The sequence below is a fragment of the Scatophagus argus genome, chromosome 14 (genome assembly GCF_020382885.2).
Source record: "Scatophagus argus isolate fScaArg1 chromosome 14, fScaArg1.pri, whole genome shotgun sequence".
Classification (NCBI taxonomy): Eukaryota; Metazoa; Chordata; class Actinopteri; family Scatophagidae; genus Scatophagus; species Scatophagus argus.
The window spans coordinates 13857603-13885075 of NC_058506.1; the positions used below are offsets into that span (position 1 = coordinate 13857603).

General features: G+C 40.9%; 1 protein-coding gene across 3 annotated transcripts in view; it reads right to left on the reverse strand.

Moving 5' to 3' along the window:
* Positions 1 to 65: 65 nt before the first annotated feature.
* Positions 66 to 27473, reverse strand: part of caln2 (calneuron 2) — a 30128-nt gene continuing 2720 nt past the window's right edge. For 2 of the 3 annotated variants that reach the window (XM_046410228.1, XM_046410227.1), the window contains exons 2-6: positions 22291 to 22415; positions 17138 to 17281; positions 14743 to 14855; positions 6609 to 6762; positions 66 to 3167 (exon numbers count right to left, since the gene is read on the reverse strand). In XM_046410228.1, coding sequence (XP_046266184.1) covers positions 3040 to 3167; positions 6609 to 6762; positions 14743 to 14855; positions 17138 to 17281; positions 22291 to 22408 — 657 coding nt within the window. In that variant the 5' untranslated portion in view covers positions 22409 to 22415 and the 3' untranslated portion in view covers positions 66 to 3039. Of the gene's footprint in view, positions 3168 to 6608; positions 6763 to 14742; positions 14856 to 17137; positions 17282 to 22290; positions 22416 to 27289; positions 27447 to 27473 lie in introns of those variants that run through there. The other variant, XM_046410229.1, reaches the window with a different exon arrangement.

Sequence of the window (27473 nt, forward strand, 5' to 3'; positions counted from 1 at the left end):
ATTTTTTTCAGATTAAACAGATTAAACTTGTTATTTGCATTTTTAAATATCCACTCAGTTGGTGACTATTGCTGTTTTCTTTCTCCTTTTCTAAGCAGCATGCCAAGGTTTGTATTACATATCTGTATTTAGTTTTTTTGTTTGTTTGTTTTTTTTATCTCTATACAATCTACAAGGTAAAAACATGTTTTGGTAAAAACAAATCTCAAAAGCAACTTTCAAAAACATGAAAATCATGAACCGACTCCATCTAGTTACAGATGTACAGTATAGTAATGTAAACTTCAAAAGTGTTGATAAAAGGTCTTTAAAATGAGTTTCCCTCACATAGCCATGCAAGGATGTCTGAATGGCACATTTATCAGTGAACTGTTAAGATAAAGTGGTCTATGCTGGTTTCAAAAGGACCATGACGCTGATCGACAAAGGTGAAAACATGGTCCACTGGTCAGATGTCAGTGTGCTGAGAATATCGAAGACATAGAAGTCACTTACAAGGATAAGTGTAGCATACATTATACAGCAGTTATTACAGGACGATGAGGCAGTGAGTGACTAAAACACACAATATACTGTATTCTCTGTTAATTTTAACCTTCCACAGTGAGGCCTACACTCTACCCAAGATAATGAGAAACAGAGATGATGATGATGATGGTGGTGGTGTGACCTTGTATTTGCATATTTATGAAAATGCCCTCTCCTGCACTCTGATTTGATTAATAGCTGGTAGAAACTAGAAAAATGGCTATTACAGTAGAAACTGGAAAGTCAAATATGTGACAGTAATACATACATACCTACATTTAAACCAAGGCTGTGCCACGACAAAAAAAGATTAAATGGATTTCCCTGTCTTTTAAAGACATGAAAATCTAAACAACGACATGCATACTGATTTACAGTATAATACATTTTTGCTGTGATACTTGATCTTACAAAGCTATTTTTTTCATTTTAAAAGAAAGCCCTCTCCTCTTTATATTTGTCCAACTCATATAAACTCACATGGTTGCACATTGGTTTGATTTAAATGTCTAGTTTCGTTTTCATCTACTCCAGCAAAGACAAAAAACATTCGCTCCCAAGGTATTAATGGGAACGAGCCAGCCTCCAAGTCAGTAATGTCCAAGGGGAGCACCGTGCAATTTAGGAATCCACATATAGCATGTTGCCGTTATAAAGCTGGGCGAATTGGTTAAATTAATGGCCTCCATATTAATGCAGGTAGTTTTTACTACATTTTTTAACATCACAAAATAATCACATATAAAACAATACAATTTGAATTTGTGTTCTCTCTAATGAACTGTGTTTGATAGACTCAAAATGTGTCTAAGGTAATGAATCTTAGATAATTTTAGTTTTGACTGATGTTTTGTTTGGAATCCTCAGTTTAGACAACAGAATTTTGGAAAACAGTAAAAGAATATGAATATGTAATTACTATACCGTCCCACAACAGCAGATAAACAATGACTTCTCTTTATCGTCCAGCCCTACACCCACATAAAAAAACCCTCGAGTTTAATCTGTGGTGTCGTTGGGATGTTCAACCTCGGGTGGCTCCATTATAAAAGAAGAGGAGCATGATTGTAAACTCCTACAAGGTCCTTTTCGAACTTCTTCAGCCCGGCTAGCTTTATAAAACTGTAGTGCTGTCAGATCTGAACCATAAAACACAGCTATGACCCCAGAAACTACCTCAGATACAACAGCATTCACCTTCAGCCTCTTGTCCAATCCTGAGATGTACACTGGTGCGACAACACAGTTTGGGTTGTATGAAAAACAAACCCCAATACAGACCAAACTGCCCTTGTGACACTGACACATCAAAGCTCAAATTCAGCTGTGTCGTTCTTCACTTCTGAACACCTTTTAAACATGGCTGTTTGAGTTTTTAGCTGCAGTTCCAAGTTTAACCACTAGAATGCAACCTTATCCACGTAACCAACTGCAGCAACAGAATATCACAGCTCTACTGTATATCCCTGATTTATCTCACTAGTTTCTACTCTTCATACATTCTGCTGTTGAGAAGAATAATACATTACACGAGCTAAGTAGTACTATATATACAGTGAAATCCATGGGGAATCAGAGTTGACTGGAGTAACATTTGGTATGGCAGTGTGTACTCTATACTGTTTATATTTGCCACAGATGGGCAACATCACAAGTGGATAACTATAACTGAGCCCCGTCCTGTTGTCAACCAAGACCATAGCCACACTGTCATTTAATTTCATGTTTTTTTAACCTTCATACATTATACACCGGTCAGACCGCCTGACCTTGCAGACAGCACTGGCTTTTACGCACTCACACATCAGTCAGTCAACGAATCAACCAATCAGCATGAGGACCAAAGAGCTGCGACACCGATGGCTCTTAAATGGTCCCTCACAGATTTTGACTTGTGCTCCTCATAGATGCACATAAAAACTTCATGTGCCCCAGTATTAATGGACTGAGCTCAGGATGTCACAAAAAGTGTGATGTTTATACATGACTGTATGAGACATGAGGGGCTTAGGATGCATTTAAATTCTGTGCCCACATTCACTCAGTTCACATTCGGTGCCATTTCTCTAGGGTAAATATGCAGTTGTCCATAATAACTGTTGTTTGTTTTCTTGAAATCAGGAATGGCTCAAAGCACCTGCGAAACATTTTCCGTAATTAGAAAATCAAGTTTAAAGGGCGGTCTCTGTCTTGAAAACAGCAAAAGAAAACTCACTGTTTATTCTCATGTTTTATATAAAAACATAATTCTTTTCCAGTTGCTTATATGTCCAGTGACTCTACATGGCGACATCTTCAATGCAAAACAAATACATCGCTCTTCATCTCACTCACGTTGTCTGCTCCTACAAGGTAAGTTCAAATTAAACTTGAAAAAAATAAATAAATAATAACTCAACTGATTGTTTAGAGAAGTGCTTGGGTTGTGGCTGGTCCAGCTTTGGCTGCAAAGACAAGAAGATGTGAGGTCATGGCTGTTCTGTCCACTCCCCATGCTCACAGTGCAATTGGTTACTCCATGCCGTTCCGCAGCATCTGATTGGCTGCAATAAGCATGACACTGATGATGAAAGCCATAGCGAAGGCGCAGATCAGGCTTTTCCTGACACACGTCTGCCGATTCTTCTTCTTAGGATGGACTGAGGGAGCGAAAGAGAAGAGAAAGCAAGTAAGAGATGCGTAAATATATTTTTGTAATGTGAGAGTTTATACATTTAATTCTTTAATCCTGCTTCGTGCCTCTCATGTCAAAGTGATTAATGGAAAAAAAGGTGATATCTTGCTTGCTTAATTTACACAAAAACACTTCCCAGAGTTGGCAAGCATCAAGTCACTGCATGAGACAAAGAAATAGCCCAACACATGACCACTGTAAAACCATAAATCGTAGTTTTTACCCTGCGGTTTTTGCAAATATTAAACAAACAGAATATAAGACATTAATTGGTGAGCTTTAAAGGTGCTGATATTCAGAATCCAGACCTGCTCCTTTCCCATTTCTGGTCTTTATGCAAAGCGAAGCTACACCTGACACCCACCTACACTCACCTCACACCTGCTTCTAGCACTAGCTTCATATTTAGCACACAGATATCAGCAGTGGTATTAATCTTCTCATCTAACTATTAGCAAGAAAACAAACAGTATTCCCCAAAATGTTGAACTAACTATATCTCGAATTAGGCTAATCAAATAAATACATTTTGTCCAAACAATACAACTCTAGCAGTACATAAATTCTTCATGTATAGCCAATGCATTTTCTCACAGTGCACCTCCATTCTTTGACTCAAAATAAATATGAATGAAATAGCAGCTAACATTTCTAGCTGTCATTCTCTGCGGCTTGTGTCTGTGACCCAGATCATCAGTGGAAGTGTCTCTGATGTAAAAAAAAAAACAATGAATACATGAGAGGCACAAACTGGTTCTAATATTCTGTATGCTGCAGCAGAAGCAAAGACTAGAGGCGAGGAGTGGAACATTTGTTCTGCTACCTATCTGCATGAGCTGAAAGCCCCCACCCCACCCCAAAAAGACATGATCTCTGGAGACTGAAAGAGGAAGAAGAGTAGAGACAGATGTGTCCTCCAACAGGCCTTGCAGCGAGCACAACAACCAAAAGTTTCCTCTTTGTCAGCTCCCTTGTCTCAGTTTGTAAGAATCACAAGCTGCATCAATAAATCAAGTCAGAGTTCTGAGTTGTGGATCTAAGAGGGACTGTAAAAGGCACTGAAGTCCCACTGGACAGGAAGCAGGCATGAAAGGGGGAAGTTGACAATGTGGGAAGAGGGTTAAATGTGGGGATCCATACAGTCGTTCTTTACAAGAGAGGCTCTATACCACTTCATCTTTATCCCTCCCCTGCCTACATCTCCTCTTTCAGTGTCTTTCTACTGCTCTTATTCCTCTCCCTAACGCCATGTCACGCCGTTCCCTCAACACCATAAACTTTGGGAAAGAGAGTGCCAAGCCAGCAGTTCCCTGATCCCTTCTTTAGCCTCTTATCTCCTCCTTCTCTGTCCCTTTGCTGCTAAGTTTCAACATTTCCTCCTGGCTGTCTCTTTTTAGGACTCTGTGAGACTGTGGGCCAGTACCCAATGGATTTGTTAAGACTTTCCTAGTGTTCTAGCATGTTTGATCCATCTTTACCTTTGTCCTAGTGTGACTTGTGGATGTAACACAAGTTTTTGTCTCTCTTTTCTCCTTAAAGCAACATAACTTATGTCTTAAGAAAAACATCTTCTGTTTTTCACTTGGGTACCCAAATATCATCAACCCATTTCTTATAACTGGCTTTGAACCTCAAATAAATGTATGATTAGATTTAGATTAATACTTTCTTTTTTCATGTAGATATTGCATCATTCTTGATGTTTCTCTCCGGATCCTCACCTTGCAAGTGAAACCTGCATAGTAGATATTTATTGCATTACAGCAGGAGAATTAAAATTAGGATTTCACATTGATTTTTGCCAAGTGAGACTTAGAAAATCAATACATCTGTGTTAAAACATGTTAGAAGTTTTTTTTATAATCTTCACCCCTTCACGTTGTCTTTAACAAGACTTTAGAAGAAGTTTTCTCCTGCTGTTGTATCTCACTTGTCTTTCTTCTTCTCCTGCTTGATTTCCTCCTGCCTTTGCTGCATCTCTTATTCTAAACCGTCACTCCATTGTTCTGGTAAATTAAGTTAGTGGTAATGACTTGTGGTCACAAGTGGGATTTTATAGCACAGTCCATTGTTTCATTCATGTCAAAAAGTGATGGAGAAGCAACAGATTTGTGTGAATTTGTCTAATTTAACCCCAAAGACACTGGCCTAGTTGGGAAAATAAGATTATTTGCATTTTATTTTTAGTTTGATGAGAGCTCAATAGCCTATCACTCTTGTATCTGTGCACAGGTATGGAGTTAGGAGTCAATTAGCTTAACTGAAAAAAAACTGCAAACAGGGGCAAACAGCTACCTCTTGCTTTGCCCAAAGTTCAAACACATGCCTACCAATGGCTCTAAAGCTCACTTGTTAATATTCTAATTCTATTTTGTTTAATTCCATATACAAATAGAAAAGCAAAAACCAGCAATGTGTGGTTTTACAGCAATCTATGTACTATATATTTTTAAAAGTTCTGTCATTATGAGGTCCTCAGGCATCACTGACAGCAGAGACTCCAGGAAGTCACCACATCCGGCTAGTAGACACCAAGAACTGCCAGCATGTAACTTAACTTAAAATCACCACTTGCAGTAATTGTATCTTAGTTTGTGTACAGATTAAACAAACCAGAAATAACATGCTAGGGAGGATGTTTAAATTGTGTCACTCTACTCCACTCCAATATGGGGAGGGTATATTATAGGGAGGGCAATATAGGGAGGGATATTATAAATATTATACCCTCCACTCTCTAGAGTGGAGAGTATAATATTTTGCTTTGCCCGACTGACACATCCATCCTGTGGATGCAATTTTTAGTTTAAGCAAAAGTTTGTGAGCTCCTGCTAGGATCGGTAAACTTGATATTTTTCACACCCATGGAAGTAATATGTGAGTTTAAGAGCTGGTACTAAATTAAATTAACAACCTGTTCAGCAGCATCCTTCTCATCTAAGCTTGTTGCCGTTTCTTTTTATTATTTTATTTGTGGCTGTAGCTAAGCAGCTAGCTATGCATGATGTCCCTGTTCTCATCTTCCCAGCTGAGGGAGCATAACCAGACCTGTTTGAAATATATATTAGAGATGTAATTCAGAGGAATGGGAAAAGGCTTGTTTTGCACTGCTCCCATGCAAAGCTAAGCTCTGGTCCCATAGGCCAACTTAGTGCACAGATATGACAGTGTTATCAATGTTATCTAACCATTGGTAAAAAGGTAACTAGCTGTGTTTCACAAACTGTAAAAGGATTTCTTGAACAGTTTGACTAAGCATGTGGCATTTAGATTAACGTTACGAGAATGTTTGGGTCACAGTTACTTCGCTCAGTGTCAGATTACTGCTTGAAGTATTATACGAATTACAGCAGAAATGTATTTTATAAGTACAGGTATTTGGAACAGTAAATAGCAGCTTCCTCACCTCCCTCATACTCAGGGCAGTTCCCTGAGGTTTCATTGAGGCTCTCCTCCTCAGTGATGATGATGTTCTCTATGTCCTTCATTGTCAGGTGGTCCCGGAAGGCGTGGAACAGCACCTGCTTCAGCTCATCCAGTGACAGCTGCTGCATGTCAAACTGCAGGGGCACACAGCGATCAATGCAGAGACACAGTCTTCCAAAAACTGGCTTCATGAATGCACACAAATATAGAAGATGAGAATGGGGTGTGAAATGTACAAACTGCAAAAACATTATGACATGTGTTTCATTGCCTAAATGTATAATGTATAAGTCAGGACAGGAATTGTGTCAGCTTTAATGAAATGCTAGCATGTTTGCCTATGCATCACTGCTTCTATTTTTGGGTGCCTGAATCAGTATGCAAGCTGTGTGTGTGTGTGTGTGTGCATTCATATAGGTGGATAAATACAGTATGTGCAAGCACAATCGGTTTAATGGATGTATCAATTAGAACAGAAATCTCAGCACATTTACTTCCTTGTAGGTCGTTGTATTCTCAGTAATGCGAGCATTTTTGTGTTTAAAATGATTTATGAAGCTCTGACCAATTACTGGCTTTGTCTGAATCTTAGCGTCTGTCCTATTCCCCGTCTTCCCTTCCAAAACCATCAAGTCCTTCCTGTCCCCCTGCGGCTCCCCCAGTGCACATCCTCAAACCCACTAGCATCTATGCCTAGATTATTTATCTCAATGACAGCCTCAAAAATACAATCGGTTGCTTGGTTTAGCACAACAGATGGACAAACTGAGGCAGGCGAGGCAAAGAGGATGAAAATAGGTTGTTGATCGAGGGATGGGAAAAGATGATGAGAAGATGAGAAAATGTGGATGTACAGTGAGGTCAGAGAAAACTGAGATGAAGGGGGTAGAGGGGGACACAGATGGAGGAAACACAACTGGCGGACAATAGTGGTAGAGACTATGCACATTTCAACCTATGACAATGCCCATGCTCTATCTCAATGCTCATTAAACACTAGAAACTCTTATGCTCAACCACTTCAATCAGTGAAACAGATATCGTTTACACAGGAAAACAAGGCAATGAAAGGCTAGAACTTCCACTTCTAGTAGGACTGGGCATTGTTTCTTAATAAATGGTACTGACAGAAATGTAAATTTATAATTGCAGTTCATTCTTTCCAGGAAAAGAATAGCCTAGCGCTGTCTATCAACAAACAAAATGTGCATATCTAAAGGTCACAAAGTTACATGTTACATCTTGTTTGTTTGAAACATCCTGGAGATTTGTTATATATATATATATATATATTAATTAGTAAGCTTTAGCTTACACTTAGAAGTGTTGGCAGGCAGAATATGTTTCACCTTTGAAAGACCCAGGCTGCTTCCAGTCTTTATGCTAAGCTAAGCTAGCTGTCTCATAGGTGTAGCTTCATGTTTAACTGACAGATATGAGAGTTAATTGATGAACTCTCTGCAAGAAATGTGAGCACAGTGACCGAGAGAGTTCAATTCTCTGCAGCTTAAGAAATCACATGCATATAGACAAAAACATGAGAAAATAAAGAAAATGAGGTTCCTCAGTTTTTTGCTTCTTATTAGTCTGCCAATTAAAACAGTCTGTCAAAAAACACAGACAAATGATGATAGTGTTGGTGGGTTTGCAGTGCATATGCTGTCAAAGTGATGAAGTTGTTTTCTTAATTTGCTTGTGCTTTACATGTGTTTTCTTAAACTGTACTGTGTTGAACTCTCTCTGCCAAATTCTCAGACTATAGCTTTATTCACATAAATTGATTTAAAGTATAATTTTGGACATTTCTTTCGTGTAGAGTGTTAAGTGTTTGTGTTTACACAGAAATATATGATTTAAAGTAAGATATTGCAAAAAGTCCTGTTTTGGTATTGGTAACATAACTCTGATATTGTGTTGGCTCTGGAATTGCAAAGAAAATTAAAATTGTACCCAGCTCAATTTACTCTATTGGCATTCTCTGTGATGTCAAATTACAACAGTGCAGCAAAGCAATCAGGGGAATGTAACCAAGACGTCAGTACAATAATTCAGATGAGTGATATCACCTACTAACATACAACATACACATAGAAACACACACATACACACATTCACACACACATGCAAACACACATTTTATCAATGCCTTCAACCTGAAATAATGAGTTGGTTATTTATGTATTTTGCATCTGTGCTTCTGTGTGTACTGATGTGCAACCAATATGTGCACTGATTCCAATCAAACTATTCATGTTGCCTTTTCAGGTGATTTACACTGCAGTTATGGAAACACTCATGTTAATGTATTCACACACACACACACACACACACAATATTACGAACAACATTAATGGCAAACCTGGGACATTACAGTAAATGGAGGGATAATTTTACACATGCACAGACAAACACACATTAATTCACTCACGTCTTGTTTTCTGTCTCTGCCTACCTCACTCACACACACGCAGACCCGTACAAACACATGCAAATACTCAAAACCCAAAAGAGCTTTTAATAAATATTATCTCCTATTGACAAACCTGAACACCTTAGTCAGAGTGAAAAAAAATGTGATGTAATGTTTTGCATCAGTAAAGTTTGCAAGCACAGCTGCAAAATGACCCTACATTTTCAATAATAATCATCTTAATCGACATCTAAAATTCTTTGCTTACAAATGAGATGATATTTCAAATTTATGTGGTCAAACAAAATCAGTGATTGGACCTCAAACTGCTCTGACTCATGCAGCCTTATGTAGCACTCCAGGGCAGAGAAACAGGGAGTGGCAGCAGCAGTTGGAGGGCCTGAGATGCCCGATTTCTGCTCTCCTACTTGCCAAAGCTGTCTCTGTCCTGAATGGATGCTACGAAATAGAGGAACAGCTCTTTGGACTGCAGCCCCAGGACAGACAACATGACAGCTCAGAGCAAGAGCACAGAGAATGTACAATGTTCCTGTCTGTCTGTCTGAGGGGGGAAAAGCCACAGTGGAGCCACAACCTGTTACCAACCAAAAGAGTGATTTCTCCTCCTGGCTGGTCTCTGAAGGACATCGTCATCCACACACACACACACACGTACACACACACAATGATAAACAGGCAATGCAAAAACTCGAGAGTTTTCCTGTCAGAGCATTTTGTCTTTCACTGAATGAACTCAAGCATGTGATGTGTGTGTGTTTGTGTGTCTGTGAGTGTGCGTGTGCGTGTGACAGGAAAACAGCAGGGAATCGCAAGCAGTGACCGGTGACACACTAATGGAGCCAGGACACATCAATCAGAAGAACAGGTGCTTCCACACCCTAATCCTGCCTGTCCTCAAACAGCAAAACCTTGTTTCGTCAGTCGTCCACCTGCTTTGTCTTCTGACCCTTCTCTGAAAAGTCACCCAGAATGACAACCTGCAGGCATTGTTTCTTTTTTCTTAACTCCTTTTCTCCTATTTTTTTCTTTCTAACAAAACTGCTTTAAGGGATATTTGATACCTAAAAGTGCAAATAAAGTTTTTGTCTTTGGCTTGGCAAACCAAAAAATGTTCCACAGTGCTTTTGCCAAAAGGACAATACAGATGCATACAAATACATACACAAACATACAAGATCCACGTTAGCATGAAGGCCTTCACACACCAAAGACATTTTTTTCCTCAATTCACCAACATATTTTTTTGAGCTTCTGTCTCTTTTTGAGTACGTTCACAAAAAAAATTCAGCAGCAAAAAAGGGCATCGTTTTTTCATCGTTTTTTGTCCATTTTTTTTTCTTGTCATTGCCCTGCATTACATGACAAAGGACACAGAAATTATTTATATTTATAGTGCCTTGAAATGAGTAACTTTGATGGCTGCTTTATGGGGTTTACCAACAGGGAGCTGAATAGACTACTAAAACAGTAATTTTACTTCCCATGCATCCCAGAGTTGCTGGTCTACTGCCTCAATTCATTAGTTTGTTTGTGACTTTGGTCCTCAACAAACTGGGCTGGACTGGAGCCCCAGGACTGGAGGCTGAGATGAATGTAACCAAACCAAGTGTAAGTCGGTCTGTGCTGCAGTGTGACCTCGTGACTTCTCGGAGCTCTGAAAGCTGCTGTCATTTTTCATTTTTCACCCTTCTCTGTCCTACTTGGTCTGTGGGACGTCTGTGTGAAGCATTTTATTTTAATGTAATACTCAACGCAGAAATTTGCATTGCTGCCAGTATGGATTTCACATTTTCCTCTTCATTTGTTCCATCTCCGGTGTGTAAAGGCCTTAAAACTGCAGGTGAGGTAAGTTATTTTTAACAAAGGCAGCAGAGGCTATAGTCATGAATAATAGATAAATTAGATCCACACAAACAGAATCAGCCACCATTGTATGTAATGTAATGCGAGACGATTCCTAAAAATATCAACTCATTTTGGCAATCCAATAGAAAAATGTTCCACAGTCGAGGTGCTGAAACCAAAGAGGCCTTGTTCTGATCACTTTTTAGACAGTAGTGTTAAAATAATTGCACTTATTGTACTACACTTTCCAAATCCACCAAATTGCGGTTATTATATAACAGAGACACACTGTGTTTTATGTTTTATTACTCTATATTTGGCATACTCAGTCATCAGAATGAACACTGCAGACTGTCTCAACAGATGCAGTTGGCAGAGATAAGCCAGTCGCTGGTCGACTAGTTCTGCTTCCTTCACTGTTTCTTTTTTTAAGTCTCTTTGAATCGACAAAAATACTGAGAGGGTGTGGAGCTAAAGGTCTACAAGTGAATGGTAGAAATTTTTGATTTGATATAACTTTGACTTAATATTTGAAACGTAACTTGGGACACAAATGAGTGTGGAGTAGATTGTACGACTCAAGCACATTAAAAGAGTCTACCATTTGATTTCACACTGTGACATTAAATGAAAATCACCGGCTGCTAACAAGTGACCTCTGCCAGTCATAAAATTAATGACTGAATGTTCTGCCTTATTCACGCAGGTGGAAGTAGGATGATGACACTATTATTGCAAATGTCTTGAGGAAAAGGTCAAGATGAACGGCTGGCTGTACAACACATTATTTTGACACCACGAGACCATGACCGGTGTCCCGTCATCTTCTGTTTTTTTTCAGTCTAATCTGCTTTTTCTGCTCTCTCGCTGAGAGTTAGATGAGAAGATCAATACCACTCTTGTGTCTGTCCCTTTAATATGAAGTCAGAGCCTTGAGACAGTTAGCGTAGCTTAGCATAAAGAGAGGAAACAAGACTCTCCTTGGAGCAACAGTTTTGTTGTCACTGTGAGGTTGTCAGGCATCCAGCAGAGATACAGGAATTTACTTAATGTGCACAAGAAATAATCCAGGTCAGGAGCCCTCGTAAAACAAATGATTTGTGGGCTTTACGTTTCAGTTTTTCTACCACTCAAACAAACAAACCATCTATAAAGTGTAAATTTGTCAGCTTTAGAGGTGCTGCTACGTTGATATTGGTACTGTCAGATGGACCAGATTCATCCAGTTTCCAGTCTAAACTATGCTAACTGTTGGTGGTAGCTTCGTATTTAGTGTTTCGACAAGATTGCAATATCAGTCTTGTGAATATCAAGCGTATAACAAGTGGTTCTAGCAGCTTCTAAACAAGCATAAAACCAACGCCACAACATGATTTTCAAAATGGTCACTTGCATCGCACACCAAACGTCAGTGATGTCATGTGGTCCTGCAGTACATCTGTACATCACTGCAGCGATGTGGGAAGGTTGACCACTAGAGAGCAGCAAAAAAAACAAACAAAAAAAAAACGGTAAACGATAACCTCTGCTCATCAGCTTCATCACTAAGGCTGCATACGATTTGTGGTAAATTGGGTTAAATTTGCTTTGGTAGAGCAGGTAGGGCATTTCTCATAAGGTTTGTTCAATCATCAATTTTCCTGCGCATATTGTGTCAAGTTTCTGTAAGCAAGAACCCCAAAACTGATGCGTGCAGTTCCTCAAGACAAAAAGCATGTAATGTTATTGTTAGACCAGGCACTTAAAACAAGATTTTTCAGCTATCGCAAAACGACAGGAGAGTCTACAAACCTCTCTCCAGCACAAACATATTTTTTTATAGACTATAAACCATGTTATGATATTGGTTAAAAAATGTTTTTTATCCTTAGGCACTGTAGCTTAATTTGCAGTGGAAGAGTGGGTGCTTCCTTTTTCAAATCTAATTTACTGACTGTCAGCAGATACATGTGGTAACTTGAGACAGGATTTTTTCCAGAGCACATATCTAAATCTTCCAGAGGTTTTACCAAGACCATGATACAGTAGAAAATACACAGAAAAAAAACAAGAAACGATTTCAACGGTACACTGAATCAAACAAGATGGGAAACAATCACGAGAATGCAACACACACACACACACACACACACAAATGCACACAAGGAGGTAAATGTGATTACACACAAAACTTGGCAACTCCAGTCTCCCCAGTGAAGTCAATCATTATACATCTCACTGTGCAAGGATATTATCTGAACATACTGAACTGAGTCATTAGGGCCCACCATGATGTGTCTCCTTCTCTTTCATCTTTTCCTTTTCAATACAACAACTCTCCCTCTCTTCCTGTCTCCCTCTGAGGCCTGTGAAATATAAAGAGACACAAACACAAAGCATACACACACACACAAAAAATGTTGCACTCACAGTCCTCAGAGACACACTTCCTCCCACCATTTCACCCCCCTCCTCCTCCTCCTCCTCCTCCTCTCTTCCTATATTATTTTGCTCTCTGCTTTCATTACACACTCCCTCTCTCCTCTCCTGCTTCTCTCCTCTTATTTTTCCATCTCCTTCTTCGTGTTTTCTTTTGGTTTGTCTCTCTTTGTGGGAGGTGAACATTTTAAATCACCCCTGAGACGCATACTGTCTGCGACCTTCATGAATCACAGTCTCTTGTACCTCTTCTTCCATTTTTTTCCCACTCTCCTCCTTTGTGGTTTTCCTTTATATCCCTGCATCCTTATGTGGGGCATCCCCCCGCACCACCACCACCACCCTCCCCATCCCTGCATATTGTCCAGCTCCCCTCTCTATTCTCTCATCTCTCTTAGTCTTGCTGGCTGTAGCCCATCTTCCTCCATCCCTCCTTCATAGATGCAATGTGTCTCATTTATAAAAGGTGTTTTATTTCACAAGATTCCTGAAAGAAACGATCTCCATGTTGAAAATCAGCAGTTTGTTGCCTTAGTTTTGTTTGTTTTCTGATGTGCAAAAAGCATAAATTGTTGCATTGTTGCATCTTTTAATGATATTTCCTGAAGTTAAATCTCGGATGAGGAATATCCGTGTAAAAGTGTGTAACCTGAAGCACACACACACCTCCTCATTTCAGTGAGTCACCCTCTAAATGTTTCTCCTCTCATTTGACTCAAGGAAAGTAGAGAACAGCTTCCTGAGAGCTGTCACCCAGCTCAACCAACCGTCCTCACACTCACCCCCCCGCCTCCCCCAACCACCTCCCCCCATCCGCTCTATTTACACACACAAGCTCTCACACGCTGCACTTTTCATTATCGTCGCATGTCTTACCTAAGCGGCAAAAAAAATCTAGTCTGAGAGCAGCAAACTTCATGTCCGCAACAATTTACAAAAAAAAAAAAACAAAAAAAAGGAAGCTCATTCAAAAGCATGTAGATGAGCTGCAGCCTTAATCACCACTGAGCCCAGTCGGGACACAAGCTTGGACTTTCCACATACAGGGGCACACCACTGAAATCTTTATTACGGTATACCTGCTGCAGCACTGTGAATGATAAACACACATGCACACTGAAATCGAAAACATACACACTCAATTCTCTGCAGGTCTCTTTTCCTTTCAAGGCAAAAGGAAAAAAGTCACAGTTTTTGTTAGGAAACAGAAGACGCATGTGTGTGTGTGTGTTTTTGTTGTGGGGGGTGGGGGTTTATATAAGTGTGTGTCTGTGCAGAATCCCCACAGAAACTGGGGCTGTACTTAAGGATGACTGGCGAAATACACAGTCAGAGTAAGTGAGAGGAGGCGTGAATGATGGAAGTGATAAACGATGAGGATTGTGAGCGATGAGAAACAGACTCCAGCTTTGTCTTTCACCTGCCAGAAGATGTTGTCAATGGTGTTGCCCAGGAATCCTTCTCTGTTGTCAGACGACAGAAGTTTGGGCCCCAGTATCGTCATGAACTCCTCAAAGTCCACCTGGCCATCCCCTGCGGGCACACGCACGCGCACACACACACACACACACACACCGAAAGGCAGGGAGACAGACCAGGACAATAGAAAATCAGATACACAGACAGGGAGGCTGGCAGACCAGAGCTAAATAATTCATTTTGTGCTGAAGTTTACTTGCTTTGCCGAAACAAAGAAAAGCGCCCTGAGATAGATCAACAGATGGACGAGCTCTCATCCGTGACAAGCACCCATGCATCCCCACCACTAATTCACCTTTCAAATAAGATGCGTGCACCTGTGCCCGTGTTCGTCTATGTGCAAGTGACTGTAGGACCGTTTTTTGCTTCGAAGTGACAATTGATGGAACATTTCACAACTTTAAATTCAAAGGACACATCTTGTGAGTGTTTGCATTATGTATTCTTCCGCTGCATATTATTGGAGATAGCAATCAACAGGCAGCGACCTGTGGAATTAATGCTCAGTGAACATCTCCACTACACACTGGGTTAATGCATAGACTTATTACACTATATTTTACGAATATTGATATTACCACCAGTTTATAATATTGATTATGTTATCTCTGTTTATTGCTTGTTATCATAAGTAGCATATCAGAAGCATTTATAGCAGTCTGCACTGGTCTCAGTGTTGCTGTGTTAGTACTGGTAGCAAGATACCACTTCATTTTATGGGTCTATAGTTTCTGAATAATTTCCAGGAAATTATTAGTACCTAATAACATGGAAAATAGAAACACTCTTCTTAATTGTAATGAACTGCTGTGAGTATCACTACACAGCAGGTTGATCATGCGAAAATGTGAAATTTGCATGCATACAAGTCAAAGTGTATTTTCAGTAGTTGTTCGATAGCTGTTCTTTCAAGGAAGTTCTTCTCCCCTCCAAGAATTAGTGTCAAATTACACAATTGTTTCTAGGAAACATCTTGGATACTAATACTTCAGAAATTACTAGAAAATTGCAGACCCGTAAAATGGATAAATAAAATACTGCATTACTTTGTAATGCAGCAAAGGGCATCAGCTCTCTGCTCAGAAACTTGACTGCAGTTTCTCAAAAATGCAGCTTTAAATTAACATAATATAATCTTAAATTTTAAGTCTACTTTGCCTAAAACCAGGATAAAAAGATAATTCCAGATATCAGTGGATTAAGATTTCCAAAGGAGGGATTTAACAACATAAAATGAATCACCTGAAGGACTGTGTGGGTTGTCTAACACCTGATAATAATCGATATTTTTAAACTAATTGTGCCTGTGACTGCTTTCTGCGCTTAACTAGCGACAACATCGAGACGACAGAAGTCAGAGGTAGGGGATTTTAAGAGCGCTGTATCTGTCCTCAGAACAAATGGCAGCGCTGCTTTCAGATGGTCTGACTACTCATGGAGGCAAAAGCAAAAAGCTTTTAGTTCTGACCTTTGATATCTACCGCGAGCTGCAGAATCAAGAGCAGGCAGATAAGAACCAGTTGAAAGATTGACTAGCTTGTTGGTGATGCAGGGACTGCTTAGGAGCAATTACAATCCTCTGTGAATTTACAAGCAGTGCTGGAGTTTAAGGAGCAGGAGCAGACAGGTTTGCGCTTTATTGTCTATGTGGGAATTTGTTTTTGACAAGTGACCACATACTGCTCTTGAGGCAGTTTAGAAAAAGTTTTCCGGGAACATTTTAAAGGAAGCTCTAACTCAAAATCCCCTTTTGCCTCAAGCAAGTGAAGGGGACATTAAGTTGTGTGTTTTTGGAATCGTTTAACAGTTTTTTTCAATTACACTGCACAACACAACATCCATCCATCCATTTCTATACCGCTTATCCGTCAGGGTCACGGGGGAGCTGCAGCCTATCCCAGCTGACTACGGACTGGTTGCCAGTCAATCACAGGGCCAACACACAAAGACAGACAACCACACACACTCACACTCACACCTAGGGACAATATAGAGTAGCCAATTAACCTAATGTGCATGTTTTTGGTATTGTGGGAGAAAGCCGGAGTACCCGGAGAAAACGACAGTGCTAACCACTGCACCACTGTGCCGCCCACAACACAACACAACACACAAAATATTTATATGGCTTTGGAAGGAAAATATTCTTTCTCAAGCTTGTGCACATCATATTTTAATACACACAGAACAACTAAAGACAGAAATCATACACATGTGATATACGTTAATGGGTGGTATGCTTGTCTTTTTATGAAGAGGTTCACTCTGTGCTTATGCATGTGTGCATGCATGCTCTGTGCATGCACCCAAGTGTGTGTCCTTATGTAGTGCCTCACCATCCATGTCCAGTCTCTGCATGATGATGGCCAGCTCCACTTCGCTGGGCATGTAACCCAGGGAGCGCATGGCCATGCCCAGCTCCTGTTTGGAGATGAAACCATTCCCATCACGATCCAAAACACGAAATGCCTCACGGATCTCTGCATGGCAGACACACAGTGTATCACATTACAGACAACAAAGCAACTGCAGGAATCTATTATACATACATGTATATATACAGTGTTTCTGACAATGTGGTAGATGCTATAAATTTTCTGTTATATGTGTGATTTCTTTGTCTAATGTGTTCTTATTCATGGCTTTCTGTTAGTTTGGGACACAGCTGGTAGGTGTGGTGTAAGATGTGACCTTTACTTTGTCTTTTATTTCCTCTTATTTTGTATGTGTCTTTAAGGCTTCTTCACAGCAGATGAAAGTATCTGTTCATCTTTATTCTTTAAAAACCCAAGGACAGGACTGATTGACTGACTTCTCTGGTCTTTCCTGTGTGTGTGTGTGTGCTGAAGGAATGTGTTTCCCTATTTTATTCATCCATATTTGAGATGCCATCATTGACTCTTTGAAACATCCGTCATGTTATTAGATTTCTTTTCATTTTCACTGTGCAAGTGTAATAATTCTGACTTTTAATTTTATTTTCTTGCTCTGTTTGTAAAATGTGTCATTTTTTAAAAAATAAAAAACTGACTCCCTGACATCCTGTGTGTTTGATCTTTGTGTCTGTGCATGAAGTCTGCTGTCATTCTCTTGTCTACACTGCTTGTTACAATACAGAGCTTGTGGTTGTGTGAATAATGACTGTTGTCTCTCAGGAGCAAAGGCAGAAATAGCGTGATGTTGTCATAGCCTCTTAGGGAGGAGGCTGGAGTGGATGGTTAAGTAATCAAACTGTGTGACTTTGACACTGGACACCTGTCTGCTTCCTGTCTCTTACCTTGGTAAAAGCATTGAATTTTTTTAATCATCACCACAGTCATTCTCTTGCTCTAAAGTGGTTCTAATCAATATTTTTATATCAGCAATGGATTTAATGACTGTTTGTATGTTGTACGGGTCATTTGCAGTGATAAGCTCACAGACATTTATCAACTGACTCTGAAGCTTCCTCCAGTTGTACAAAATTTTGGCTTACTGGTCTTTGTTCTCCAGCCCACAGCTTAACTGTCTTTGGTGTTTGCAGATTCAACATGCATTTAAGGTGTGGATTAGGCTCTAAAAACCCACTGCACATCGCCTGCTCAGCACCAGACAGAAAGACAGACAAATTTAGTGACTTGGTTGGTCAACATAAAGCATTTAGCAGCAGCAAAGAGAGAACAGTTTCCCTCAGGAGATGGTAGAGACCAAAAGGATCAAGGACCAAGCATCTTTTATTGTCATACCAGCTCACATTTACATGTTTATGGTACGAAATTAGGACTCAGGGAAAAACAGACCTAAAAGAGAGTGACTATTGTTTTTCCACTTATCAGGTGTCCAGAAACAAGACTCTGAATTAATGATGACATTGCTCTGCAATTGCTGGATGTGTAAATTAGCAAATGTATGCTAATATGTTCACCATATCAACTTAAAAGGTCAGCTATGTTGGGGTTGTGTTTATAGCACATTGCAGTACCACCAAGTGTCCAAAAGCAATTGAGATTAAAATGAAATATTAAAAATAATGTTCACAGATGACAATATTATGACTTCTAACCATAACAATGTCTTGACAGCATCACCACCAGATCAGAAAATGCTTATATGTCCACTGGCAGGGCAATGACAAATGACCTATTGAGGACTTACTGACTTTAACAAGTTGTGACCATAAAAAAATTGCCTAAAATCATACACAGCACTTCAGTTGTGTTATTGTATCGTCAGCCTCATAAAATTCTGAAATGTAACACTGAGCCGTCAGAGGGTGTCGGTGAGAAGGAGTAATCCATGAGATGAAATTAATGATTAAGATTTCAGCAAGTAGATGGTGCTGAAAGGTGCTTCCCTTGTGCTGATAACAGGGTTTCCCATTAACTACAAGTGCTGCAACCTTTCTCTGAGGCAAATCAAGGTGAGGGTGATCTTCCTCCCTCCCTCACTCCCTCCCACTCTCTTTTCTTGTCTCTCTTACATCTTTACTTATTGTACTTTACAAACCCCGAGGGGACTGTACCACTCCCTCCACACAGCACAATCACCACCAGTATTGCCAAGAGCATTTCCGACTCTCTCCTCCCACATAAAAGGCTTCCTTCTGACTTGAAATTGTAAGTAAACGAACACAGCTCACAAGGCATCTATCTGTTTGTGTAGCAGAATTACTCAACCCCCCCTGAGGAACTTCTTACAAAATACCCTAGTCAATCTCTGGCTAATTACTTGTCAATCAGTTGGCACTTACTGAGCGGGCGGGGGGTTTGGACTGGGGTGGAGGTGGTCGAATTTATCGACTTGATGAAGACAGCAGAGAGAGGAAAGTCTTTGCAAGTCTTTATTTGACATATTTTCACTGGAGAGCACTCCATTCGTCTGTGGATCTCCACACTTCAGGGGTGGGAGAGGGTGTCATTTCAGCTGGCATTCGGCATTTGTGCAAATCTTTACAGGAGAAACACAATCGGGAAGAGTAATAGCCTGCTGCACGATGGAATTTAAATCACAATTTCCCCCAGACTAATCCTTTTCCCAACTTAAACGATGAATTTTACATGAAGTTCATCTCACTGTGTGTCTCTCTCTCAGGCTGCATGTCATTAATATTCTCGTCCTGACATGCTGCTCCTTCCTTCCTCTGTGTAATAAGTCCGTCTCAGATCTGCCTCCTGTGTCTGTCTTTGCTCTGTCAGTTGCGTGAGAGCAGAAGTTCAGTCGCAGTCCCCATCTCAGCCTGTAAATATCCCCTACGGCTGATAACTAGACTGGAGGCCACGTGCCACTGCCTCCCTCCTTCTCTCACTAAATAAAGCAAGAATCAGAGGCGAGAAATTGGGAATGCGGGTGAGTGTGCCGCTTCTCCAAAACATAACAGAGTGAGATGTACTTCTATGCACCTCAACAGTAAGGAGTACATTTTCAATAGGGTATGAATGAGCTGGTCCGTGATGTATTACTGAGCAATGACCGTGTGTACATGTGCATTTGTGTGAGCATGCAGCCATGCCTGCGTGCAGCTGCGTATTATGAAGTCACCCCCCCAGGACTGTACATGTTCTCACTGTGATTGATGAAACGCCTCAAAAGCAGAGAAAAGGATAGCGGCGATCCAACACAGGGGTGATTAACTAGCTTTCTATCTGCGCTAACAGATGATCCTAGAAGAACCTTCAGCATCTTTCTGAAGTGGGATTAGGAGTTTTCAAATGCTGGCAGCAAATACCATGGATATTTTGCCCACATCAAACAATCCCTTTGGTTGGATTGGATATGTGGCTGACAGGACCTAGATAATGCTTCATCATAATGTCTGGAGTCTGTGGGTTCAGATTTAATTTATATAAGAGCTCCACATAGGTCCAAACTACGTTTATCCTTCTCACTGTCCTTGACAAACAAAACACAGAAGACAGAGGCCAACCGGACTAATGATGACGAGACGTCTCAGTCACCAGCTTCAGTGCACTAAAGCAAATGTTTTAGTGAACTGGGTTGAGTCAAGTTGTGCACAAGGGACATTGGATTAAAAGATTTATGAGACAAAGTACTTCATACCAAAGCTCATTCGAGCAAACTACAATAGGCCACATTTATAAACACAAACAAACAGCTTCAGTCAGAAACTGACTCTCATGCTCTCTGTCCTCGCTTGGTGAACGGATTACTGCAGCTTTTTCTTTCCCACCAAAAGAACCCGTATCAGAAATAAATGCACTCGTTGCAGTGTAGAAGCCTTCTGCGGCTCGTCAAAAGCAGCACATGTGAGGTCACGTCGTAGACTTGGGAAAATAAACCAGAACCACACTGTACGTTTGAGGGTCTCTTAGCATATGGTGAGATCTCCTGAAAATTTAAAGAAAAACTGCAGTTTGTTATTACTTGGGATTCTTTTTTAAGATCTGGCCATTGATTATGATAAATTTGTGGGATACTTTTGTATAATTGTATGTTAAATTTAGAAGGCCTGGGAGAAATTCTTTAATACTGAAGGGGGAAGGGCACAAGCAGATTAAAAGCCACTTATGAGAGTGGCTGTACCTGTAATGATGCTCTAATAATCCTCAATGCTACTTAAGCCAAAAAACTGTAAGTGCACATAACTGCAGCAAGTACTCACCACAGCTGAACCAGGAAGTACACAAATTATTTCAATTAATTACAGAGATGAGAAAGCAAAAGCAGAAAATACTAAAATAACAGCTCAAACTGGTAAACAACATTGTTTACAATGTGCCTGTGAGACAGTTAAAAGAATCTGACCGACCATAGTTGTTGCCCCATTAGACCTATTTTTAGCAATGTTGCCACATTCCCACATCTAACGAATTACTTTAGTGAGAGCAATGTTTGTGTAACTGATACAACCAATAAATTAGCTGTAGTTTCATATGAATGATTTTAGAAAACACTAATATGAGTCCTGTGTGAAGACCTGAAAGTTAAAGATAAATAATAAAAAGAAAAATACATTATGAAATGTAATCTACCCAAAGACATTTGAGGACACGTGTGTTGAATGTAAAATAATATTATTGTGTTTCATAAACATTCAGTGCAGTGGATTTCACTTTTATATGCTCGACACACGGCTTTGCTTCAGTTCAGAAGTGCAGTTTTATCTTCACACAGTCTACTTAACACATTGAAACAGGGCTTTGTGAGTGCTGGTGGCACCAATTTTCTCACAAGATTGACTCAACAAAACTTGGATTAGGAGACTAATACCAGTACACTGGTATCCAAACTCCTGGACATATATATTTTATTTCTGTCACTTCAGTCTGAGTGCTGCAATGAATTTTACTTCCTAAGCAGCACAACTGGAAACCAATGCATCCCGTCAGGCTCTGACAAAATGGCTAAATGAAATACTTTTCCCCAGGAGAGCTGGAGCGCTGTAACTGTATTGTTCCTGTAGTGAAACATTAATTGCTAATACCTCACACTTTACTCTGCACCCTCACCAACCTCCACCCCCCCACCTCCCACCCTCTCTCGGCACACTCACCTCCCAGCTCCTCTGTTGAGATGCTGGTTAACTGGAAGGCTTCACTGCCCTCCGTCAGGGAGCTGCTCAGGTAGTTGTCTGGATAGAGCAGGCCCGCCCGCACATGGTGGAATGGCATCTTCTCCCTGCAGTGCACACACACGCGCACAGTCTAAGTAAACCTTACATATGTGTGCGGGAAAACTACAGGAAGGATTTGCGTGTCAGTGTGTGCATATGTTTTCAAACTACCGGCGCGGTCAGGATCCCTTTTTAGAAAAACGATCTCCTGTGGAGGGAACATTGTTCCTTCCACTCTGCTAATGCTCATTTCTGGGAGAAACTGCTGTCTCCTCGTGGCACAATCACAGCGGCAAATTATGTAATCACATTATAATTCAATGGAGTCACAAAAAACATTCCAGTGTTATTGTTCTGATAAATACCATCAGAGTACAATCAGAAACTTGGTGTTATCCAGCAGTCATTCTCTCACTGTCTTTCTGCTGTTCGCTCTGTGTTCAGCCTCTTTAGTCCACAGAGGAAAAGCACTAAAGTCCTGTCATTTGCCATTGTTTCTTCTGAGCCCCCTCCCACCACCACCAGTCCATCAGATCTCCTGAATTCCTGTTCCACCAGACAATCCATACAGCTACCAAACACCTCACCAAGAGACCTAAGGGCTTGACAGGGCATCAATCAGCCGCGGCCTGTTGCTGTCGTGTGATCAAAGCGAGTCTCTGATTTGATTCATGAGAGCTGCCCCTCTGAGGGTGTTCCCTTTGTAATATTTTGACACTTTAGCAATACTCTTCATGTAATATTCCTGCCAATAGTACACACTGAACTGAACTGAGTCGAGGTGAGGGGCGCAGGGAGGCAGGAAGAGTTGAGTTCTCCAGAGTCTTTCGTGAGCGGGTTGCTGCCAAACAGGAGAGACAGAGATAGCAGTGGAGATGTCTCTGTCACTGGAGACATGGTCAAAGTATAAACATCTCACCTCACCTCATCTCATCTCATCTCTTCTCATCTCTTCTCATCTCATCTCATCTCATCTCATCTCATCTCATCTCTTCTCCTCTCCTCTCCTCTCCTTCCCATTATTGCATACTTAAACCCTTTGTGGTTCCTGGAATCTGAGCCAAAGGAGGTAAAGGACACAGATTGAGCGTAAAGACAAAGACAGTGTAAAAGGTTAAGAGCCGTGGGATAGGCTCAAGTCTGCTCTGGTGATCTGTAGAGGACACCGGGTGTGAACAAAGCTGTGTGTGTGTGTGTGTGTGCATTAGACAGAGATAGACGGTAAACAGTCCATGTGTGCAGAAAAGTGTGCATGTGCACATTTGTTTGTGAACTCTGAGAAAATGTATTCTTAACTCCATCTGCTCCTGGTTCTTCTTTTGTCCCATGTACACATTAAACATACCCAACATGTATGTGTTCTGCAGAAATGAGCTTCAGCCAACACGCTAAGGTCTCATTGTTGTCCAGTCTTCATCATCATCATCATCACTATCCAATTACTACTACTGTCATTCTCAGCGAGCAAAGGAGAGTATAATATTTATCTTATATCCAATTTATAAGTGTGCTTTAACTTCAAATTCAAAGATTTTTATTGTCAATTCACTATATGTGCAGGACATACAGGAGAACTGAAATACTGTTTCTATCTCAACTTTGTTGCTGTGCAATTAAATCAAAAAAAGAGAGAAAAGATAAAAATATAGCAGTATAAAAATTAATAATAACATAAAATCCAACCTATGTAGGTGAGAATCTTTAACTTCTGGAAGAGGAAGACACTTTTTTCCTAATGAAAAGTTGAATTCATACACAATAAAAACTAAAAACAAACACTACAGTCTTACTTGGTGTGGTACGACCGGTAGCATGCGGTGGCTAATGTTTGCTAGCATTAGCAACTTGTGTTGTTGTTTAACTGACACTGAGTCCTGACTTCATGACTCTGCTTTACTTGTACTTATGCAGTGGTGCGTCCCCCCCCATAAATATCACTCATAGTCACACTGGCTACTGTTAAGAAAAAATATTTAGATACATAGATTATAGCAGTTTCAAGTGAAGCATATTAACAGTGAAGGAATATTGCCACATTAAGTTTGAGATCATTTTAAGACTGAATTAAATGACTAAATAAGATCCAACTGAAAAGACATCCAGACCCTCTGCTTCATTTTACTTTAGTGGGTCACCAGGCTTGTTTGAAATGGCATAAGAGCCCTTTTCTGTCAGATTCTGCAGATAAAAGGCTGACCGGGGGGGGAAAAAAATCATTTCACACATGTTCAGTCCAGAGTGATGGATTAAAACCTTTGACACAGGAAAAAAGGATGCTTTGTTTTTGACAGGCAGCAACAGGTCTTTTTGAAATGTGTGACTACTAGCTGAATTGGCTCAACGTTGGCTGCTTTCTTAATATGTGAAGTGAATATATTAACATGTGACTGAACAGGACTTGAGGTGAGCCATGTGGTTGAGCATACATGTTGGGAATATTTTTGGAGTGCTAAATGAATGTGTTGGTATGTGCCAATGTAGCAGGTTTATATATGTATGTTACCAGTATGAAGGGTAATAAATGAATTCATGTGCATGTTTAAATTCCCATGGGTCCTACTTCCATCAGGATACGCAGTTCGTCAGTGTAACAGTGATCTTCTGCACTCAGAAGTGAATACATTTATGGGAGAAATAACTAAAGCAAGAATCGAACAAATACGAAAGAGTCATTGTGCAAAACGATGAACATTTAATGGCTGTTCAGTAAATGAACTCCGCCAAATTCTTCAACTCCTCAAATTAAACAGGGCCCAGAAATTATTTCATCGGTGGACAAATTAATTAGACATATGATATGAAATTAATATGAGAACGTATTTTAACAGTCCATCTGCTCTCACAATTGTTCCCCTGACAGAAACACCCACACACTCGTGGCAAAAACCAGCAGACGCACATACACATACATCAAACTAAGGCGCACACTGATTCTCTCTCTCTCTCTCTCCACTCACTCCCTGTTTTTCCACCATATATTTTTGGATTGTGGTTTTTCTACTCGTGAAAACACAGACTGTTGTCACAGAGACGGACATGAGAGCTGACAAGGACAAGCTTTAGCAGAAAACCTCCATCTGATAAGTCTGGCAGAAGGGAGCAGGAAGAGGAGTGGCAGAAAAGACAGACAGATGGAGGGACAGACAGACAGACAGGCAGACGGATGGACAGACAGACAGACAGACATGTGAAAGAGATGGGAGATGGGGGGGGATGAAAGGCGCAAATGAAAGCACTGACAGTGTTTGAACTGCGAGGTCACCTGCGCCCCAGGGAGTCGAGTTTCAAGTCTGCAGTGTGGTGATCACAACGAATTTAAGCTCATATGAGAGGAACGAGGCCGAGATGAAGGAAAAGGAGCAACCAAGGTTGAACCAAAAGCTGGGAATGGAGAGAAAGGGGAATCCTGTTTTTTCTCACCTTCCTCCAGTGCATTAGCAGAATGACAGAAAATAGCTGAGGGGTCACTACAGTATTTTTTCCAACAACACATGCACAAGGCTGCCATCACAAGCAGGAAAGCCTTACAAGGCAACAGCATTACCACCATCAAGCCTTACATTCGCCACATCAAAGCAAGCAGACAGGTTGTTACAACCTCAGCCACCAGTCAGCCATCAAAACATGCAAAACTGTGTGATTTAACTCCATCCAGAGATTCTCTGATGAGCATGAGACCTATTAGCAGGCCAGGCAGATTTCAAGATAAATGAGCAAATTATTCTCTTTGTACTTTCAGCCACTAAAACATCAGTTAGCTCTTCATGTCTTCTCCAGTTTTGGAAATAAGGCCCCTGCCACCTGCCAAAAATAATGAGAGACCACTGCCGATCAGCTAAAGCTAAAGGGAAGCTGCAGCTCTGAGATTTGTCAAACAGACCACAAAGATGGACAGGAGATCAATTTTAGGCTTCAAAGAAGGACATGTGTTACCTCAACAGGCAACAGACAATAAAATGGCTTCTTAATAGATTTATAGCTAAACCAATGAAAATGATTAATGGAAGTGAAGTAACTTGCTTTGCTCTTTGCTTTTCTGTCTCTGCTCAATGACACACTGTCACTGAAGTCACCTTGGGAAAAGACAGGCTGTGATCCCTGCTGTCGCTCTCTTACACATCAAGTCTACTCTAAAAACGTTTCCTCAACAGAGGCGCTTGATTGGCTGCCCATCTTGTCGCCTACAGCCGCTTCTCCTGAGGGTCAGGCTGGGTCGCTCTGAGGCCAACACCAACCACTGTGCCCATTGAGCATGTGTGAAGCCTCATCAGCGGCTGACGAACAGAGGAGATGGGAACATGTGTGTCCTTGACTTTCCGTCAGGTGGTGTGACACGGCGCTTGTTGGATGTTAAAAGAGTCCCTCGCGACTGGAAAAGAGTTGGACCCCCGTGATGGTCTGCTACACATCCGTAGCAGCGGGAGCGCATGCTGGCTTCACGTGGCCTGACGCTCAGAGCATCTGGTACATGTCACCCTCACTGCATCCAGAATTGGATGTCTGAGTATTAAAAAACAAACAAACAAAAAAAACATATGCGCGCTACCCGCCAAAAAATGCTCGCACCCAAACCGCCCAATACCACGCACGTACTGTAACACTGCAACTCCCTCCATCCGTTACCGTCCACAGGCGGGTCTCCTCCAGGGTATCAGATGATGAATTTGTGCGAGGCAGGTGACAGATTTGGCCATCATGCTTAAGGAGTGTGGAGTTTAGAGCATCTGACAATGAGAATGAACATAACTGGGTCTGAGACTGCAGCCAGTCCCCATCTATCAGAAGCAGAGCTGCTACAGCTGAGTGAACCGGAGCGCGGCTGATAAAGCCACAAAGGATGATGTATAGTGTGTGATGGAGTGCTTTACATCCCGCTGCGTGCTGAGAAAATTACACTGTAATTACACTTATGGCGCGTGTGTGATGGACGTATAATCACCTAATCACACCGATGAAACCCACGCAGCGCGCACCGACGCGCGCGACGCACAACACCAACAGCTGGAGAGAGATTTTCAGGAGCAGTTGAAACACTCGGATTCTGAATGCAAATAGACACCGAGATCATTGTGTTGTCAGCCAGCCATTAAGACAGCACAGCACATCTAAACTGTCAACACACG